Below are 22,387 nucleotides of genomic sequence, written 5' to 3' on the forward strand. Positions count from 1 at the left end.
TAGGTAAAAGGTGACCTGAAAACTCAAGGAGTAAGGGCACAGAGTAGGTCAAAATGAAGGACACTCTCAGGCTTAGTAAACTGGTGGGTTTATGTCAGTGATCTGAGACCCTGGGATTTGAGAGGGTCAGCAAGACCCTGAAAGAACAGAGATTTAAGAGGGCCCACCCCAGCCTTCTTTACATGATCTTCCATCCACTATAGATCCCGCTTACAGAAGCGAAAATAATTATGTATTATTGGTGGGCTCAGATGATTTGCTGATACCACCAGTGTTTCCTGGAAAACCATGACCAAAGTTAACTTAAACCAGAGACATACTAAGGGGTTTCTCATGGCTCCTCCAAAGCAGCCCAAGAAATAAAGGCCATGAATGTAGAAAAACAGAAGACAGACTAGTGTTCCTTCTTCTGATATTCAGTCTGGAACTGGTCATTTGGCCTATGTGTTTCTGGTCACCCAGATGATCTCTAGATAGTCTGCACGTTTTACATACTGATGTGAATCAAAGGTAAATATGGTCAGGTTCCGCCAGTACTGAAACATTCTTTTTAACCTTATTGAAGAAGGGTAAACTATTTTAAAAGGACAGGCAACAGCAAGCGAGCAGCCCTACACAGCCCTGGGAAAGCTGGTAAGGCTAACATATGCATTATGGCCTCTTTCCCAGCCTCAGGGGCTTATGTAGATCACATTCCATTTTAAAAAATGAAAGAAGCAGGGATGCCTGGGTGGTTCAGTGGTTGAGCATCTGCCTTTGGCTCAGGATGTCATCCTAGAGTCCTGGGATCGAGTCCTGTGTCAGGTTCCCTGCCGGGAGCCTGCTTCTCCCTCTGCCTATGTCTCTGCCTCTCTCTCTCTCTCTCATGAATAAATAAATTTTAAAAATATTTAAATAAAAATGAAAGAACCAGGGATCCCTGGGTGGCGCAGCGGCTTGGCGCCTGCCTTTGGCCCAGGGCGGGATCCTGGAGACCCAGGATCGAATCCCACGTCGGGCTCCCGATGCATGGAGCCTGCTTCTCCCTCTGCCTGTGTCTCTGCCTCTCTGTCTCTGTGACTATCATAAATTAAAATAAAAATAAAAATTTAAAAAAAAAATGAAAGAACCAGATAACTAAGAATAATAACTGCTCTTTCTTTATATCTGGAGGAAGGAACCCACATGTTATGAAGATCTATGATTTTTACACTTTGTTTCCTTGAATTTCAGCTCCCATAGCTTTCCACCATATTGTCAGAAACTCATGTGAAGTATCAAATTGATGTGGGGCCAAACAATATGTCCTAGGACGGATACATGTCATCTGGATAATATATATCTGTGAGATCTATGGTGTGTTTCACTTCTGGTGCTTTTGTCCTCACACCCTCCCCATTTACACTTACAGATCACAAATGAGATCTTTCCAATTTGGACATACTCTTATCTGGTGCTGCTGCTCCCCGTGTTCATCCTCACCGACTACGTCCGCTACAAACCAGTCATTATCCTGCAAGGGATCAGCTTCATCATCACCTGGTTGTTGCTTGTATTTGGTCAAGGATTAAGAGCCATGCAGGTGCTAGAGTTCTTCTATGGGATGGTCTCTGCCACCGAGGTGGCCTACTATGCCTACATTTATAGCGTGGTCAGCCCAGAGCACTACCAGAAAGTGAGTGGCTACTGCAGGAGCATCACACTTGTGGCCTACACAGCGGCCTCGGTGCTGGCCCAGCTCCTGGTGTCCCTGGCCAACGTATCGTACTTTTACCTCAATGTCATATCCTTGGCCTCTGTCTGTGTGGCCTTTCTTTTCTCACTTTTCCTACCAATGCCTAAGAAGAGCATGTTTTTTCATGCAAAATCCAGCAAAGAAGCTCCTCCAAAGCCACCAGGAAAAGATGCTTTCTTAGAGGAACCGCAAACGGATCACAAACCAGTCTACCAAGAACTATTCACCTTTTCAAGGAACCAAGATGATGGTCCATTGAATACTCCAAAGCCAGGAAATGTAACTTTGAGAGTTTTTGTGCAGTGGTTCCAAGATCTGAAGGGTTGTTACTCCTCAAAGCATCTTTTTTACTGGTCCCTGTGGTGGGCCTTCTCCACAGCAGGTTTTAACCAGGTTTTGAACTATGTCCAAATCCTGTGGGATTACAAGGCACCATCCCAAAGTTCTACAATCTATAATGGAGCAGTAGAAGCCCTGGCAACCTTTGGAGGTCGGTATACCAGACTATCTTTTCGATGTGCAGGAGAGATAGTCTTCCAAATCATAGTCTTAGGTCGACTGGTTGTAGTGATTTCAACACTGAATACCAAAAAAGAAAAGAGTTTTTGCCACAAAATTTAAAAGAGGGAATGAACATAAGGGAAGATTGACATAGCTATCCATGGAAGATAAAGTTTTACCAATCCATAAAAACAGGGACTGCAAATTTGTGTCCCATTGGCTGAACCTGGTTTGGCCATAAAGAGTTGAATGGTTTAAGGTTAAGCTATCTCATCACTTTCCTCTCTAACTGCTCTGTAACTCTGGTCTTTAGAAACTACAGTTTGCAAACCATTAATAGAAGTGGGCAAACGATGGCTCATGCCTCCCAGAGCTAAAAGTTTTTACATTTTTAAGAGGTTGTAAGAGAAAAAAATAATATATGACAAGGGTTGTAAAAATAACAAATCCAGGCAAGCAACCAAATAAAAACAAAGGAGGCTATGTGATCCACATGCCTAAAATATTTACTACCCAGCCCTTTATAGAGTAAAGATCTTGAAATCAATGTAGTGGATTTCTAACCAGCATTTTTTTTTAATTTTTTTTTTATTTATTTACGATAGTCATACAGAGAGAGAGAGAGAGAGGCAGAGACACAGGCAGAGGGAGAAGCAGGCTCCATGCACCAGGAGCCTGACGTGGGATTCGATCCCGGGTCTCCAGGATCGCGCCCTGGGCCAAAGGCAGGCGCCAAACCGCTGCGCCACCCAGGGATCCCTAACCAGCATTTTTTAATCAAAGAACAGAATAGGGACACCTGGGTGGTTCAGTGGTTTAGCACCAGCCTTCTGCCCAAGGTGTGATCCTGGAATCCTGGGATCAAGTCCCATATCAGGCTCCCTCATGGAGCCTGCCTCTCCCTCTGCCTGTGTCTCTGCCTCTCTCTCTTTCTGTGTCATAAATAAATAAAATCTTTTTTAAAATGTGGCTTTAAAAAAAAAGAACAGAATAGAAAATTTAGAATAGAATAGAATAGAATACATTGCAGCTTATAAGGATAAGTTCTATTTTGTGAAAATTCTGTTTACATACACATATGTATGTACTAGTGGACATATAAAATATATTCCTTTTTCAGGCTGTGGCCAAAGATATTTGAAATCTATTATTCTAGGAGATACTTTATCATTTCAAAGTTCCCATTGAGACAACTTAAATAATATATTTATATCTCTCCTTAACTCTACATGTAGGGATTTGGCAAAGCTTGCTGTCTTCTGATTAAGATTATTTCCCAGACTCAGCTTCCTCATTCCTTACCATATCCAGATATTTGTTAGAATAATAGTGACTCCAGACTGGATTCTTACAATCTTCCATCTCTTCTATACAGCCAGGTTATTGTATTATCTTGTATAATTTTTTCTCTGCCCTTTCCTACATTATATACTTTCATTCATCTGTCATTAGTATGAACCAGTAAGAACTGTGACCCTCCACGGTAGCCATTAACAAATAGTAATCCTTGACTGTGGAGAAAATGGCTGTAAAAGACAAAGTGTAATAGAAAAGGAGAAAGGCAGGTGGGGGGGCGGGGGGTGACATGGTGGGTGAGACAGGCCCTCCAAGAGGATATGTATGTTCCTGAGCATTTACTGCTTCCTCTTGAGCTGACTGGTAAGCGTCTGCTTCAACCTTATTTACCTATAGGCGGATTTCTGATATTGCATTTTGACCAAGAGGATGAGGCAGCGAGACTGAGTGACCTTCAGTAGGTCTCTGGGGGAAGGAGGTTTTCTAGCTTCTGCTACAGGCTTCACCCTTCAACCTTGTCCTGGGCTTTCTACTTTCCAAAAACTTCCCTCCTGGCTGAGAAGCTATAGTGATTTGGGGCTTCCTAGATTCTTGTCCCTGCATGCTTCGTTTCCCCCAGAACATAGTTTGTGAAGTTTGAAATCCTTTTCCAAAGAGATTGAGGTGAAGAGAAGGAGGGACGGTGGGCTGACACAGAGTTAATGCTCTAAAGTCCAAAGGGTAGAGCCCAGAGCTAGCTTTGAAGTGAGCCCAACAATGCACATGGATTTTCCTGACATAACAAAGCCTTCACATCAAATAGGACTTTGAAGATAATATTTTTGAAGTTGGGGTGTTCCACACCCACATATTTGTTGAACATTTCAGGGTCCATTGTTGAGGTAATATTCTTCTGACTTCCCTTTCTAAAAATTCCATTTTGACTCCTAGAAACCTGTTCTAGGATTTATTTACCTTAAATCCACTTCCTCCCTAAGGACTTGCTCCTCAGGAGAGGGGAGGAAAAAAATCCTCTCTTCAGATAATGTGCCCTTACTGAGGGCATCTGTAGAAAAGGTAAAATGTTCATAAAATTAATTCTTTAAAAGCCTTCTAAATATAATATTTCTTTAGTCTCTTTGTGATAGGGAGGACCCTAATTAGTGTCAAATTTTTAGGCAGAACCAGGTGAATAAGGACTGGTCTGCTGGCCTAAGCCTTCTTTCTTTAAGAAAGAAAGCTAAGGGTAGCAAGAAACCTGACAATTGATTGCTTTATTCACAGCACAATGTATACATTATAAAGCATGTCTACATAATGAACATTATTAAATGAATTTGTCCTGGGGTATGTCTTGTGACTACATAAAGGGCTTGGGTCAATTTTCTCATACTTAGCATTATTGACATTTTGGGCAGGGAAACTCTTTGTCCTGGGGCCTGTCCTATGCATTGTAAGATGTCCCACAGCATCATTGGTCTCATCCCACTAGATCCCCTTAGCATACTACCACCAACACCAACACTACCCCTGCCAAGTCATGGCAGCCAAAGTTGTCTTCAAATAGTGCCATCTGTCCCCTGAAGGGCAAAAATTCCCTTGGGAGAACCACTAGGTTATGGTTAGTTTAAATTTGAGTTGGGGTCAGCACTTTTCCAATCCTTATCACACTATTAAAACTATAAATTGATATATCCAATTTCTCCAGTAGGCTATATTATTTTCAAGAGCAAGGATCCAAAGTTGACCACCATATTTTCCCACAGAGAAGCTTAAAAATGTTTGATGGGTGGGTAGGTGAAGGAATGAGTCAGCAAATAAAGAGGGGAATGATTAAACTAACAAATGAGGGGAAATTGTAAGGAGAGAATTCTTGAAAAAAGGTTTGATATCAAAAAAAATTTAAAAAAAGTTTTGGTATCTTTCAGGGATTTGAGGACATTTTCAAATTGATGTTATAGAGAAGATAGAGAAAACAGAGGTAAGGACAGAAAGAGAGAATCCCTCCTTGCTAGAGCATTCATTGCATGGCACAGAGAAGGACATGGTAGCAAGGACTGGCATTCAATTTGAAGAACTTGATGCCTCACTTGGTCACCAAGTATTCACAAATGACCATTCCTTACACTGTGCTTTGTCTTGACTGAACTTGAGTCAGGCTCCTCTCCTTATTACAGACGCCTCACATTTTGCTTGCCCCAACTCTGAGTAAACACAACATAGTATGGAATGTGCCCCAGCCCCCCATCAGCTTCTCCTGAAAATTGACTGACCACAGCAGGACACTTTCCTGTCCATTTCCACTGATCATTTCCCCTTGCTTGTCCAGCTTCCTCTCCAAAGATCTTGCTTATGTCTACTTGCCCTACAGAGAAGTACCCTCACAAAAGAAAACCTTTTTCTATTTGATTTCAAGATGCTTGCAGATTTTGGCAATCAGAGCGTTCTCCCTATTGCAAGTCTTTCTTCTGAATAAAGCCTCTTCCTATCAAAGTCTGGTTTGGTTTTTGTTTGACATCAGATTTCTGAACCCGAGTTTTATCTCCTCAAAGGGAAGAAGAAAGAAAAAGAAATGGCCTCTATGGGGTCGTTCCAGTCTGTGGTTTATGGAAACCCAAATTCAGCTGGTCTATTTCAAACTTTAGGAGAAAAAGATATGTACACTTCACAGAACTAGATCAAATGATTTTCATTCAATCGAAGTTCACAATAAGTCAACATGTTTTACCATAGCCTGAAAATGCTTCAATGCCTATCCAATGTGAATTTTAACAAAATGGTGCCCTATTTTGTTACGTGTGGATGACAGGTTGTACTATACGTGGGTTCCTTTCTTTCCAGGGGCTCTGGCTGCCTTCACAGCAGGCTGTGTGAAAGTCAACTGGGATCTCCTGGGAGAGCTGGCCCTGGCGATATTCTCAGCTGCAGATGCAGGTTCTCTATTTCTCATGCATTACACGACTAATATTTGGGTGTGCTATGCTGGTTTTTTGATCTTCAAGTCAAGTTACATGCTTCTCATAACAATAGCAGCGTAAGTATTTATGATTTCTTGATCTAAATCTGAAGCAACGAGACAGATTTATTTATTTATTCTTCCAGTTCTTCTGAATAGCATTTGCAATGTTACATTTAATGTTTAAAATAAGACACAACAGAACTATATTCTTATTTTAACTGACTTTCTCTTGGGACTCGATTAGGGTTATTAACCCAGTAAAAAAATTCAAAGTTCTCACAACTAATAAACAATGATATACTCTGAGGTTTTGATTTTTAATGTTTTTATACTGTACTTATTTAATGGAGTCATTTTATTAATTTTTTCTTTTGTAGTCTTTTTTAAAACACTTAGCATGAGATGTATCCCTCTTAGCAGATTTTTAAGTGGGTATTACCAGATTCTTATCTCTAGGCATGATGTTGTACTTCAGACTGCTTCAGACTTATTTGTGTTGCATGACTGAAAGATACATATTTATATACATTAAGTAGCAACTTAATTTCCCCTCTACTCAGCCCCTAGAAACCACCACTCTATTACGCTTCTATGAATTTGATTATTTTAGATACATCATATAAATGGAATCATGCAACATTTGTCCTCCTATTTAGTGTTCCCAAGATTCATCCATGTTGTTGCATATGGCAAGATTTCCTTCTTTTTAAAGGCTAATAGTCAATTGCATGTATGTACTACATTTTCTTTATTAATTAATCCATCTATAGACATTTAGGTTGTTGTCACATCTTGGCTATTGTGAATAGCAGTATAACAAACATGGGGGTGCTCATATTTCTTCTAAGTTCTGGTTTCAACTATTTTGGATAAATACTCAGAAGTGTGAATTTCTGGATTGTATGGTCATCCTATTTTTATTTTTTTATTTTTTTTAAGATTTTATTTATTTATTCATGAGAGACACAACAAAGGGAGAGAGAGAGAGGCAGAGACACAGGCAGAGGGAGAAGCAGGCTCCTCGCAGGGAGACCGATGTGGGACTCGATCCTGGATCCTGGGTTCATGACCTGAGCCAAAGACAGATGCTCAACCACTGAGCTACCCAGGTGCCCTGGTCGTCCTATTTTTAATTTTTTCAGGAACATCCATACTGTTTTCCATAGTGGTGCATCATTTTATATTCCCACCAACAGCGTACCATTGTTCCAATTTCTCTGCTTTGATTTTATTTTATTTAATAACAAAATAAGATGTGATTGGATCTAATAGTGATTCAGTTTAGTTTTCACTCCCAATTTTCCCTACCTGCTTGAAAAATCACAGCACATCTGTTTCTTCAAATAGTTTCAGGGCAGTTGTAGAAGTGAAGCTGTTCTATAAAATTACATATAAAGATAATAAATGTTAAATCATACAGCAGTTTAAACATAGAGAATATTTTATTTCAATTAATTAAAAAAGAAAGAAAATGAGCTAAGAGAAGTGATGAATGCTGCCTAGAGAATATCTAAAAGGATTAGGTAGGTGTTACTTATCATTTCCTGTGTGGTAATATGTTTAATTTTAATTAGAAAGTGGATCATGGATAAAGCAAACATCTGAAAATATTTTTCTGCGACTTAACATTATCAGCTGCATAATTTTGGCATGCTCTTTGGACTTAAACTTTTCTTAGAGGCCTATGGAACACCATAAAATATATCAATATATGCATTATGAAGTCCCAGAAGAAGAGAACATAAAGAGGAAGAAAAAACACCTGTAAAGAAGCAATGGCCAAAAAGTTCCCAAATTTGATCAAAAGCATTAATTTAATTTATATATCCAAGAAACTCAAACATTCATTTAAAACATTAATTTACACATTAAAGAAACTCGCCTGTGAACCCCATGTAACTTACAATTGGGGTTAAGTCTACGAGTTTGTTATTTCTTTACTATTTGTCCCAACTGTTCATTTGTCTTTATCCCTCTTTTGAAGCTAATTGAGCTTTCTTTTTGTTTGTTTGGGTTTTTTTTTTTTTTGAGCTTTCTTTTTAATTCCATTTTTATTTCTTCTATTTGTTTTCCTTGGCTAAGTCTTTATGTTTTTAGTAGGATTAGGTTTTTAACCCATCAGTTTTTCTTAAATTAATATTATACTACTTTGTGTATAAATACTTTACATAATTCCATTTACTCCCTGTCCCTTGTACTGTTTCATAGATTTCACTTCAGTTTCTGTTATAAATGCTACAGTACATTATTATTCTATTTGCTTTAAACAGAAAATTATATTTTAAAAAATTAAGACAAGAAAAAAATAATTTGCTCATAGATTTACCATTCCCAATACTTTTCTTTCTTTTTTTTTTTTTTATACGTCCATGTTTCCTTTTACTGTTGATTCCCTTCAGCCTGAAAACTTCCTTTAACATTTCTTGTAGTGTGAACCTCCTGGTGAATAATTTCTCTCAAATTTTATTTGAAAATACATTTTATTGTCATTTAAGTATATTTTTGCTGATTGGAATTCTAAGTTAATAGTGGTGGGTTTTTTTTTCCATTCAGCATTTTAAAGATTTATTATTCCATTGTCTTCCAGCTTGCATTAAGGAGTTCATTGTCATTCTCATTGTTGTTCCACTAAATGTGATGATAATTTTACTTTTGGCTACTTCTAAGATTTTCTGGTTTATTTGATTTTTGGCAATTTAACTATACTTATGTTTTCTTTATGGAATAGTATGATTTTTGGTTTATCCTGTTATTTTCTTATTGTTATTTCAGTCTTTTCTGATCTTCAGCATACTAACAAGGAGATCTCTACCTTCCCCCACTTTTATGTTTAAAATTATTCAAAATGTTTTGTTTTCTCTTAGCAATCTAACTCTCGATTAGGAAAAAGAACTCAAGCCAAACCTAAATTAGTTTGGTTTACTGCTCCATGGCTACATTTAGGAAGATGGAGAACTTGAAAATTAGTAAAAATAATTTTCAGAGTTATTTGTACTGACCACAGCTTCCACACAGTGAAAAAGTAAAAGTATACTATTCTTGAATATTTCAGAACATATTGGCTCACAGCCATCTGCATTTCTATTGCATACCATGAAGCAAGTCAATATTGTTCTTCTAAAGAACCAAATAGGAAAATCTGGGGAAAAAATAGTAAGATTAACTGTCAGAATATAGATAGTTCAGGAAAACTCAATCAACCAAAATGTTTTGGTGTGTTAAGAAATTCCCAGAATGATTTATCACAGACATGAGGAAGTAGAGGGTTAAGCCACATGAATAATAAGAATGCTGAGATTCTGGGAGGCCGTGAAGATGGAATTCATATGCTGATGGTCAAGCTTTTCCCAGACAATATGTACAGAACATTCTACATAAAGCTCAGTGATCGTCTTTCATCTAGTTTATCAATTCAGTCACATGATTGATCTTAGTGTCAGGATATACACTCATAGTGGGGCAAAGAAAAGAACTTGACCTCATAGATCTCTCAAATTTGGCGCTAAATGAAATTATCACTCTCATGTCCAGCTTCAGAATACTGATAGAATATCATCTGTAGGTGAATCCGGTCTCTATAACTTCATTCACATCTTTTTACTATTCTAACTTCTAAGAAAATTTTAAAATAAATTTAGTACATGTAGGATAAATGTATTTCTAATGCAAAGCATTAGTGTTCAGATTTGGAAGAAATTCTATGATCGACCATCCATGGTTTCAACCATCATGTGATACAAGAAGTTCATATTAAAAAAATATGATTAGTCTATAAAAGAAGATATTTTTTCTACTTCTTTTTCATGATAAAAACTGATAAATTTAATTAAATATTAGTCAAAGCAGTTGTCTGGGTTCAGTTACGTATTCCCTGTTGAAGTGTAAGCTCTGTGAGGGGAAAAATCATGCTTATTCATTGGTATGCCCCAATACTTATCCTTGCTTCATGATAAACATTTGGTTAGCATTTCTTGAAAAAAAAAAAAGCGATGAACAAATACAATAATACAACATAAAGAATAGTAACTTTGAGCTATTGATTTTTTTTAATTTAACCATTCTGTTTTTATATTGGCACAAAATAATGTGCTTTTTAATGCTTTATAAATTGTTCCTATTACTTTCCTTTGAGTTATGGGTAAATTGATAAACACCAATCCCTTAATGTCATGATATATGAAATGTAAATGATCAAATAAAATTTCAAAGTGGTTCAATCTTTAAATTACAGACTATCCCAGAGGCTCATGTGTATTGAGTGCTAAAAAAATGCCTAACAGAAGAACATGAATATAGTTCTCTTTCCAAAAGTGTATTAGCCCTGAGCAGTGTACTCTGCATCATAGTTTTACGACTCAGTAAGAGCTTTGAAATAAAATTTTAGACAGTGTGATTCCTTGTCATTTCAGTTACCTGGAGAAATACTTTTTGGGCTTAAACTGAAAAATCTTAGGATTCAATGCCACCCTCAGCCTGATGTCAGTATTATGACTCCATCTGAACCCCCCACATATAAAAGTCTTATCCAAAACCAAGTAATTGCTGATGCATTGTTTAAGCATCTGTACTGATTAAATCAAGATTCCAATCTGAAATAATTTGCATACTGAAAGGGAATCTGCCATTTGATGTAATCTAGGTTTCAAGAGCATCTATGTAGTGTAATATTTTTTTTCCAGAGGAAAAAATTGTTAGCTGAGCAAGGAACCCCTGAAATTATAAGGCCCATTTGGGCCACATGTTATATTCACTTTGTGGAATCTAGGGTTATTTATAGGTTTTGTTATGTTTAGTTGATAATTTTTTGCACTGAAATAAACATTTTCATTGAATCACATGATTTTTAAATGCTTATATTTGTCTTTTAATATGATGATTTGGGGAAGGGATGTTAAAACCCATAGTTAAAACTTTCCATTTGCTTCCATATTTTTTAAGATTTTATTTATTTATTTAGTTACTTATCTATTTAGTTATTTATTTACTTGAGAGAATAGGGAGAGAGAGCATGAGTAGTGTGGGGAAGCAGGGGGAGAGGGAGAAGTAGACTCCCCACTGAGCTGGGGACCCCACACAGGACTGGATCCAAGGACCCTGGGCCGAAGGCAGATGCTTCACTGACTGAGCCACCCAGGTGCCTCTGTTTTCTTATTTTTTAATAAACTCGAGTTATAAGTATTTTAGCTGAATTAGATGGAAGAATTCAAATGTATATATTTCAGTCTTGCCTGACTAAATTTTAAAAACCAACCAATTTAAAATAAACTAATTGCCAGTTTGACTTGACTGTGAAAGAAAATAATTTGTGAGTTTTCTAGAAAAAAAAATTTACCTATTAGACTCTGAAACTGCTAATGTAGACAGTCAACGATCTGGTGAACAGCCTACAAATAAGTAAAAACTCATCAGATTGACTTTTGATTTATTCATTCATATGTCTAGGTTAAAAAGTGACTCCTACACCATATCCATGTCCAATAATGTTCAGTGTTCCCTTATAGCAGAACATTTGGAATATTTGGTTTAATTTTAGAAAAGGTTAATTAGTTTTAAATTCTCATAATATATCACATCTCATAGAATGTTAAAATATAACACTTCATTATGCCACTTACCCTTGTTCCTTTTTCTCTGCTGGAAGAGCTTTTTAGCAGGAGACTGCCAACAGAGGCCTGGGCTTCCTGAGGGGAGCCAAATCTTGGGAACAACACAATTCCCTTCTCTGTATTTAAAAGCTTACCTATGAGGGTGCCTGGGTGGTTCAGTGGGTTAAGCATCTGCCTTCAGCTGGAGTCATGATCCCAGGGTCCTGGATCCTGGAATCAAGTCCTGTGTAGGGTTCCCTGGTGAGCAAGGATATGTGTCTCCCTTTCCCTCTGCCACCCCCTCCCTTGCTCATATGTTCTCTCTCTGCTTTCTCTCTCTCTCTCTCTCTCTCTCTCTCTCTCTCTCTCTCTCTCTCAAATGAGTAAAGAATCTTTAAAAAAAATAAAATAAAAACCCACACATGTGTGCTTTCAAAACTCTTTCCATTTGTACACTGTTAGATTTCAGATTGCTGTTAATCTCAGCATGGAACGCTATGCCCTGGTGTTCGGAATCAACACCTTCATTGCCCTGGTGATCCAGACTGTCATTACTGTAGCTGTGGTTGACAACCAGGGACTGGGGCTTCCGGTCAGCATACAGGTAAGTGCATACCTCTGTGCCTTCATTGACACAGAGGCATATTTTGAAAACTACACACACACACACACACACACACACACACACACACACACATATTATTAGACATAGTAATTGGACTTGCTGAGATATAATTTTCATACAATAAATTGACATATAAATAAATTTACATAAAGTTCTATTAATCTGGGGGAAAAAAAGCTGTGTAGCTACCACCACATGAAAATCAAATACAGCGCCTTCACCCAGACAGTGCCCCTTTGCCATCAGCTGCCTTTCTCCACAGTATCCCCCAGCAACCCACAGATTGGTTTTCTATCCCTAAAGCTTTTTCATTTTCAAAAGTCATATAAATGAAATTATAGAACCGATAGCCTTTTGTTTCTGCCTTGTTTTCATTTAGCATGGTGTCTTCAATGGAATAATTTTATAATTTTTATAAATTTATTTTTATAAATAATATATAAATTTATATAATTTATATATTTATATAATTTATAATTTTTTATAAAATTTTATAATTTTATATAAATATGATGTAGTTCAGATACATTCTATTTCTTAGGAAACTTTTTCATTAAACAGGTGACCTTTTCATTAAGCAGGTGAAAGAGTGAAAGCACTACCTAAAATAGACCCAAAAAGTCATTCCCGCTGAAGTGGCTCTCGTTACCCACAGCTCCACAGGTTTTTCTTGCCATAGCTAAATTCAACCTTCTTAATGCTTAGCTCACAAATTTCATAAGCCTACTCAATCTCATGGACAAAATGTTCAATCTTACAAGTCCCTACACATATGTAATGCAAATGTTTAGAATATTGAAATGCCTTCTTTAAAAACAAAAAGAGAAAAAAGAAATTATTTCAGGAAACACAATTGAATGAGTAACACCAGGATATTTAAGAAATCTATTTAAATCTCACAGTAGTTCAGTAGAAGGAAAGAGATCTTCATTGAGTAAATATTAAAATTAAGATTACTATAGACTCAATTCTTTTTGAGAACATAAAGGAATCAATTTTTACTTTCTGAAATAAAATTTAAATTCCTGGTTTATTATCTAGCTTGAAATTTGCTCTCCAGCTTTTTAGAAATCACTAGGTGTATGATGTGATGTGATCAAGAGAGCACAAGCTTGAAATCAACAAAGTATGTATTTGAATCTTGATTTTTTATTAGTGATTTCTTAAGAATTTTTTTTATTTGGGAACATTTCAAATATATCTTAAAAATAGAAAGAATAGTCGCATGATGTCCCCGGCATCCATCACTCAAATTTATGGCCAATCTTATTTCACTTGTACCTGCCACCCACTTGCTCATCCTTCCCCGAGAGATGTAGTTTTTTTTTTTTTTTAATGTCTCAGTTTTCTCTTCAGTAACATGGAGAATATAATACCTATTTCCTGAGGTTTTATACAGATTAGATGCTTGCCTGTAAAATGCACCATTCCTGGCCTGTAGTGTACTCAATACATGGTGCATTTTTCTTTAGTGGGAAAATCAATACACTTTGACCTTTCTGGGCAGTTCACACAAACATCCAAAGCAGAAGGTGAAAATTGAATTTGGCAGAAAAAGTCAAGCTTCACCTTTGTTTCCCCTGATAATTCAAGATTTTCAAATTGTTTTATCTTCTCAACCAAGGCATATCTAGATTCAGGGCATTCCTCTAAAATCTCTCTTTGTCTTTCTACCTACCTTCTCTTACTGTCTCTGCCAATATCCTTAATGCTAGAACAATTTTCATTGAGATTCTTCTATGTATGTTATTTAATGTAAAATTCAACTCCTAAATAAAGGACTAGTTTACCCAAGGTCCAGAGCAGCGTAAGCACAAAATATACAGTCCAAAGGCATAACAGAAGACAAATCCTATTTCTATAAAATATTTCCCAGATAAAAAAGTATTACTGTAGATTTCTAGTTTTGAAAAGCAGGCTTCTTGGGATGCCTGGGTGGCTCAGAGGTTGAGCATCTGCCTTCAGCTCAGGGCATGATCCCGGGATCCGGAATCAAGTCCTTCATCGGCTCCTTGCAGGAAGCCTGCTTCTCCCTCTGCCTGTGACTCTGCCTCTCTCTCTGTGTGTCTCTCATGAATAAATAAATAAATAAAATATTAAAAAAAAAGAAGAAGAAAAGCAGCCTTCTTAAAGTTGATTTGGAGTAGGAATCTAATTAAATACACATGAATTAAACTTCAAGAGATCCAAGAGTATAGAGGTATATTGATTAATAATTCCCAAATCTCAACCATAAATATTCATTTATCATTGATTATGCACTTGTTCATGAGCTTTTCAATATAATTTCAAGGGCCATTTTAAAATATTGGAATCAAAGAAACATAAACTACAACCTAAGTCAGCATTTTCGTAGGACATCGAGATTAAGTGGAAAGAAATCTGAACTAATTTGTCCATTTTCTCATTACTTCTCAACCTGTTGTCACAACACAGGTTTTTATATATTTTTCAATTTAAAAGACCATAGAGATTTTAAAAAGAGGTTCCATATACATCTTTGAATATTACTGAAAGTCTAGGGGGAAAAGACCCATGAGAAAAGCTAAAAAAAATCTTTTTACCTCATCTAGAAAAAAGCTAAGGAGTAATTTAGCTAGTCTTATAAGAAGCAATAACTTGAAAGTGTATCTTTAGTGAAAGCAGATGAACATACTGTTGTATACTGATGATATAAAATAATTCTCTGGAGGAATTTTGTTTTTTAAAAAATAGGTGAAATTCATAGTTGTAAATATGAGGGACTTTTAGAGGGAGTGGGTGAATAATCATACAATTCAAAAAAGGTTATTTTTTTAAAAATAATCCTTTTGTGGGGTGCCTGGGTGGCTCAGTTGGTTAAATGTCTGACTCCTGGTTTTAGCTCAGGCCACAATCTCAGGGTCTTGAGGTCGACCCCCACATTGGACTCTGTGCTCACTGGGGAGTCTGCTGGAAATTATATCTCTCTACCTCTCCCGCTGCTCTTCTCCCTGCATTCACTTGGGCTCTCTCTCTCTCTCTCATTAATTAATTAATTAATTAATTAATTAAATCTTTAAAAATAATCCCTTTATTAGATAAATAAAAATGTAATAACAAGTTTCACACTAAAATGCCCAACTATTCACAAGTTGGTTACCTGTTATAGCCCTCCACCCCTCTCACTGTCTGCCTGGTTCCACCCCTCAATTTGCAGAGATACCCCTTGGAAGAAGGAACACCTTGGTAACCATAGATTTCTTATTGATTGAGGGAGTTGACATTCATTCAACTACCATTCGTGAATCTCATTACTTTCACCCACCTCCTCCCTGGAGGGTCTTGAAGCTTAAGATAGGAAAAGCAACTGTTGATACCGTCAGGGAGGAAAAATACTGTTTCCTCTCACCCTATTTGGCTCTGAGCTGAGTCTCTGTAACAAAGACAAATTAACAATAGCACACAAATGTATTTGATACAAGTTTTATGTAGCACAGGAACCTTCATAAGGAAATGAAGACCTGAAGAAATAGTCAAACCTGAGTGTTTTTATGCTAGATTTGATAAAGAGTGGAAAGTTGTAGGAAAAAAATATGATAGAACAAAAAGGAAATGAGCTAAGAATAGTAAATTGGGGAAACTTCACATGGTCTGTTCATTCAGATTCCTCTCTGCGTCCCTTTATCTTTGGAGATAAGGTTGTTCTTTCCTCCGGGTAGAGACACTAGGGTCTTATGACTTGCTCCAAGGGAAGGTCTGGAAGTCCTTCCTGCACCTGCCATGTCTCAAATTCCTTTAGTTAAAAAATATTCACCATGCCAAAGTGTCATATTTGGGGGTAGATTGTCCTGAATGCCATCACCAGCAAGTCAAACAAGGACACATGAAAAAGAAAAAAGAAAGGCCATTGGTGTAAGGTGACCCCTCGATGTCATGAAAACCACAGCTGCTGCCCTGCTTTGTCTTTCATGTCCTCATTGAGAAATGCAAAATGATCCTCCCCAGCTCTCTTGGCAGGAAGCCACTGCACTCAGCCACTTTGGGACCAGATGGACCCCTGATTACACACTCCATTAGATTATCTAGCTAGGATAACTGGTACTTTCGTTTGCCTTAAATTAAATAAAAATTAGAATCATGAAAATGGATTTTTAGTTTTAACCCCAAAGGGCTTCATAAGAGAAGGGGCACTCTAAACAGAAAGATTACTTCACAAAAAGTAGAACAGTGATGCTATTATTTTAAGTGCATGAAATGGGGATTTGTTCAGATTTCAGGCAGCCTCCCATACATCAAATCTGAAATTTCTCAGGTGTGTTTAAAGCGTGGACTATTTGCCAGTCCAGATAGCTTAGATGAGTGTTTTCAGTTCACATTCATTAACTCAAACATGGGAGATGTGTGATCTGTTGGATTTTGGTCCTACGATTTCATCAACTATTTTGGAATCTTAAAGAATAGCTTAACGGGGGGCCAGATTTTCATTATCAAACAAAATAACTACTTATTAGGATTTTCAGTGAGTTTGGGTCCTGACCCTCAGATATTGTCTTGTTTTCTCACTTGCCTATTCTAGTGGAAATGGTCCGGAGGCAAGTACCTTCAGAAGAATGTGGTTGAGGGATTACATTTGAAGAAGGAGAAGAAGGGCAGGTGTCCACATTCAAACCCAAGTTTTGCACTGAGGGGAGCACTTGACAGGATGAACACTGGGTGTTATACTCTATGTTGGCAAATCGAACTCTAATAAAAAAATATATAAAAGAAACTCCAAGTTTGAAGTCAACAAGGGTTTTTAAAAATATTAAATTAAGGAAGACTTATTTGCATTAAACGTTATAGACTTTTAACAATATTAAAATAAGAAAGGCTTATTTCCATTATAGCATAAATAAACTAGGTATCAGAGAAAAATCCTTAACACTACAAAGCACTTAAAACTCCTGGATATAAATTTAAGATTTTTTTAATAAGTGGCTGAATTGGTAAGAAATAAGAACACTCCTCAGAGGTCAAAGCAGGAACAGGAAACCAGATAGACAAGGAAGCACTAAATCTATCATGTGCTCGAGCATCTGCTAATTCTCCCAGTGACCTCGAATTTTGGTTTTAGTGGCAACCCCAAGGGCTACATCCTTAGTGAGCAGAAAAACAGAACAAAACATGAAGTTATGGGGGAAACTCCAACAAAGAAGATGAATCTGGATGGTATCAGGGAATTTACCCTGGAAATTTGCTTTCATAAGCAGCACTTACATAATTCTGGGTTCCAATGTCTATAGGCTAAACATTTTTTTTCTATTTTTTTAAAGATTTGATTTATTTATTCATGACAGACATGCAGAGAGAGGCAGAGACACAGACAGAGGGAGAAGCAGGCTCCCTACTGGGAGCCCAATGCGGAACTTGATCCCAGGACCCCAGGATCAAACCAGAGCCAAAGCCAGATGCTCAACCACTGAGCCACTCAGGTGCCCTAAATATTTTTTTCTAAAGCTGAGTATGTAGTTAAAAGAGGTTCTGGTTGGTAATGGCCCCAGGCACCTGTATGTATCAAAACAAATGGTCTCTGGAAGACTGTTCCTCAATATAGAAACCAAAAAAAAAAAAAAGCCTTATATAAAATTCCACCAAATATAAGATTACGATTTTTAAAAACATCCAAAATCATGAATGGATATAAAGTACTATGAGCAAGCCAACTGAAATAATAAATAACAGAATCAAACAGCAAGGATTGGAGATGGAGGAATTATCAGCATTAGAATATAAAGTAAGATGTTTGTACACAAAGGAAAATAATAACATAAGAATGGGACAAGATATATCTTGAATGATTGTGAATATTTGGGAAAAATAGAATTCATGAGAATTAGGACCTTAAATATGTAGGAAAAATTATTGAATGTGAAGAAATCACCAAGAATGCAGCACAGAGAAAGAGAAGTGGAAAAATTAAGACATGTGGAAATGAAAGTGAGGAAATTAAACAAATATCTATTTGGAGTTCTTTGAGGAGATAATAAAGGTAGTAGAGAGAAGCTGATAAATATTCTCTGAGAATTTTCCAAAAGTAATCAATAGCATGTATTCTCAAAATTAAGAAAGAAGCCCCCAAAATCTCAAAAAAAAAAAGTAAGTAACATTATATGTTCTCATTCATTTGGGGAATATAAATAATAGTGAAAGGGAATATAAGGGAAGGGAGAAGAAATGTGTGGGAAATATCAGAAAGAGAGACAGAACATGAAGACTCCTAACTCTGGGAAACGAACTAGGGGTGGTGGAGGGGGAGGAGGGCGGGGGGTGGGGGTGAATGTGTGACGGGCACTGAGGGGGACACTTGATGGGATGAGCACTGGGTGTTATTCTGTATCTTGGCAAATTGAACACCAATAAAAAATAAATTTATTATTAAAAAATGAAAGGGAATAAAGGGAAAGGAGAGAAAATGAGTGAAAATATCAGTGAGGGTGACAAAACAGTGAGGTGACAAAACAGTGAGGGAGACACCTAACTCTGGGAAATGAACAAGGGGTAGTGGAAGGGGAGGTGGATGGGGGTTTGGGGTGACTGCGTGATGGGCACTGAGGGGGGCACTTGGCAGGATGAGCACTGGATGTTATGCTATATGTTGGCAAATTGAACTCCAATAAAAATTTTCTTAATTGTAAGAAAAAAAAAGAAATTCATATCTAAACACACTGCGGCAAATGCAGAAAACCAAAGAAAAATAAATCTTAAAAATAGAGAAACAGAACTTCAGCTACAGAGAAATGATAATAGACAATTGACTTGTTGGTAGCTCCCAGTGGAAGCCAGCAGAGCAATGGCTTTAAGTGTTGCCGAGAATACTGGCCAGCCTAGCGCTATAGACAAAGAGAAGCTACGTTTTAAAAATGAGACCAAAACATTTTCAGACAAATAGAATGAGTGCATTATCAACAAAAATCTTTACAAAAGCCATTTCTAAAGGATGCACTTGAGGAAGAAGGAAAATTATCCCAAAAGGAAGGTATTCCCAAAAGAAGGAATGTGAAAAAAAGAAGTAAATGTGTGAGTAAATCTGAACAAACACTAATCATTTAAAATAGTAATAGTATGTTTTTTCCAGTCAAGAATACCACTGAGGTAATTGGTGGAAAATTGAAAAACCATTCTTAGTTCAGCCACAATGCATGCAGAATTTATCAGTTCAGGAAAACTTTAAAAGGAAGTCTGGTACGCTGTTTAACTCCTGAAACAGGATATAATAAAAATAAAGATCTGCTATTTATTGAAATACAAATAATCATGTGTTTAAAGCTAAACTTATTTAATAAAGGTCTTATATGTTTTTCTACAACAGAAAAAAATATAAATAAATAAAAGAATAATAGGGGCGCCTGGGTGGCTCATTCGGTTAAGCATCCAACTCTTGATTTCACCTCCGGGTCCTGGGATCAAGTCCCCTGTTGGGGGAGTCTGCTTGAGATTCTCTCTCTCCTTCTTCCCTCTGCCCCTCCCCCACCTCTAAAATCAATAAATAAAATCTTTAAAAATAAAAAATAGGGGCACCTGGGTGGCTCAGTGGTTGAGCGTCTGCCTTTGGCTCAGGTCATGATCTGGAGACCAGGGATCGAGTCCCACATTGGGCTCCTTGAGAGGAGCCTGCTTCTCCTTCTACCTGTGTCTCTGCCTCTCTCTCCATGTCTCTCATGAATAAATGAATAGAATCTTTAAAAAATAAATAAATAAAAATAACACTTATATTCTATATCTTGAGGAGTCTTTAAAAAGATGCCTCAAGGGATCCCTGGGTGGCACAGCGGTTTGGCGCCTGCCTTTGGCTCAGGGCGCCATCCTGGAGACCCAGGATCGAATCCCACGTCGGGCTCCCGGTGCATGGAGCCTGCTTCTCCCTCTGCCTGTGTCTCTGCCTCTCTCTTTCTCTCTGTGACTATCATAAATAAATAAAAATTTAAAAAAAAAGATGCCTCAAGTACCAGGCAACAATAGTATATATCAATAGAAGATGTTCAAAACTAAGGATCTTCATGCTGCTGATTATTGATTAGACTCCTAAGGTGGCACACCAAGGAGGGTGGCAGTCCACCTGGCAGGGAGGCGGATTTCATCACAGCATTGTTTAAATTGCTGCAGCATAACAATAATGAGATGCCACAGGCTTTTAATCAGTTTTATTATAGTCTTAAAACTCTCTACATATAGGTCTCTCTACTTACTGCCTGTGTCCAAGGCAGACAATTCCCACCACCATCACCTTTATACACCAATGCTTTGCTTGTTTAAGAGTCAATATTTCAAGTGGAACCATGAAAAAAATTAGAACTAGATTATGCAATTTTTATGCAGAAGAGAGGAATAAAACATGGTATATGGAAAAATAGTTACATGAAGGAGCTCAAGAAAGGAGGAGAAAATTAAGGAACATAAAAAATAAGGAAAGTATGGTGGCAAAAAATACAAATATGTGAGTTGTCACTAAAATAACAAATTAGCTCATAGGTTGAACTGCCAATTTACAGGAAATAGGGGAAGCAGAACTCATTACATGACATCCAGGATTACCACCAAAAAACACCTGCATCTGGGAAATTACAGTTTTTCAACAAAGATCATTTTTTAAAAGATCGATAGTGTCCTGAGAAATTCAGCAATCAATCACAATGTGTGGATCTTATTTGAATCCTGATTCATACCTAGAAGCTAAAAATATTAAGAGACAAGCAGAGAAACTTGAGTACTGACTAGACGATACTAAGCAATTGTTAATTTTTTAGGTGTCTTCATGATTTGTGGTTACGCTTTTGCACATCCTTCTTTTTTTAAGATACAAACTGAAATTTTTATTACAATCCTGTGATACTGGATTCAAATTAATCTGTGAGGGGGAAGGGAAAGCGATTGGGGCCTTAGGGAACCAAGAGTGGCTGCTGCTGGTGATTGATGAAACCAGGTCATGGGATTAGTGGGCGTTTGGATACTGTCCTATCCACTTTTGTGAATGTTTATAATTTTCCAAAAATAAAAATTAAGCAATTCAAAGCTAAATAAACCAGGACAAAGATAAAAATAACAAAAAAGTATTTTCAGGCTAGATTCTTAAAGGGTTGCAACCATAGTCTATTTACAGAAGACACATTTAAAATTATAAAGACATGTGAAGTTTGGAGGGGGGAGGGAAAATTCATACCAAGCAAATGAAAAATTTAAAAGTTACTACAAATTTTTTAAAGATAAAGCATTATCAAGACCTCTTGATATGTATGTCTAAGGAAAATCATTAAAAATGGTTGAATGTTCAACTTACTCATTAAGAACATATATGAGTTCTAATTTCCAGTATTAATATCATTTCAATATTTTGGATAGAAATACTGTATTCTTTCTTTTTATTACTGTTATTTTTGGATAGAAATTCCATCAAGCATGTCAGATTCTAAGAAAAAAAACTCTCAATTTCATATACTAAATGCGAATATGAAAAAAGAAGGAAAGCAAGAAGGAAGTCTATATATAGTCTATATTAATGGAGAGTTTCAAAACTACAAACACAGTTAACATTGATTGAATTCTACTATGTAGGTACTGTTCTATATACCTTATGTGTAATAACACATTTAATCCTCACAACAAATGTGTAAATATTGTTATTATCCTCATTTTACAATTGAGAAAATGAGGCTGAAAGAGAATCCGTGACCTCTTTAAGATCTCCCAGCTAGCAGTAAAGCGTCCCTACCGACCTTTATTGTTAAATGTCC

The 22,387-nt window shown here is 36.9% G+C and overlaps 1 protein-coding gene across 8 annotated transcripts in view; it reads left to right on the forward strand.

The window, feature by feature from the left end:
* The window catches only part of LOC129523378 (thiamine transporter 2-like), a 47,625-nt gene that overhangs the window by 19,368 nt on the left and 5,870 nt on the right, over positions 1 to 22,387 (forward strand). For all 8 annotated transcript variants that reach the window (XM_055346232.1, XM_055346233.1, XM_055346231.1 and 5 more), the window contains 3 exons: positions 1,391 to 2,204; positions 6,332 to 6,524; positions 12,497 to 12,638. In XM_055346232.1, coding sequence (XP_055202207.1) covers positions 1,391 to 2,204; positions 6,332 to 6,524; positions 12,497 to 12,638 — 1,149 coding nt within the window. The remainder of the gene's footprint in view (positions 1 to 1,390; positions 2,205 to 6,331; positions 6,525 to 12,496; positions 12,639 to 22,387) is intronic.

This window comes from Nyctereutes procyonoides, unplaced genomic scaffold (genome assembly GCF_905146905.1).
Source record: "Nyctereutes procyonoides isolate TBG_1078 unplaced genomic scaffold, NYPRO_anot_genome, whole genome shotgun sequence".
Taxonomy (NCBI): Eukaryota; Metazoa; Chordata; class Mammalia; order Carnivora; family Canidae; genus Nyctereutes; species Nyctereutes procyonoides.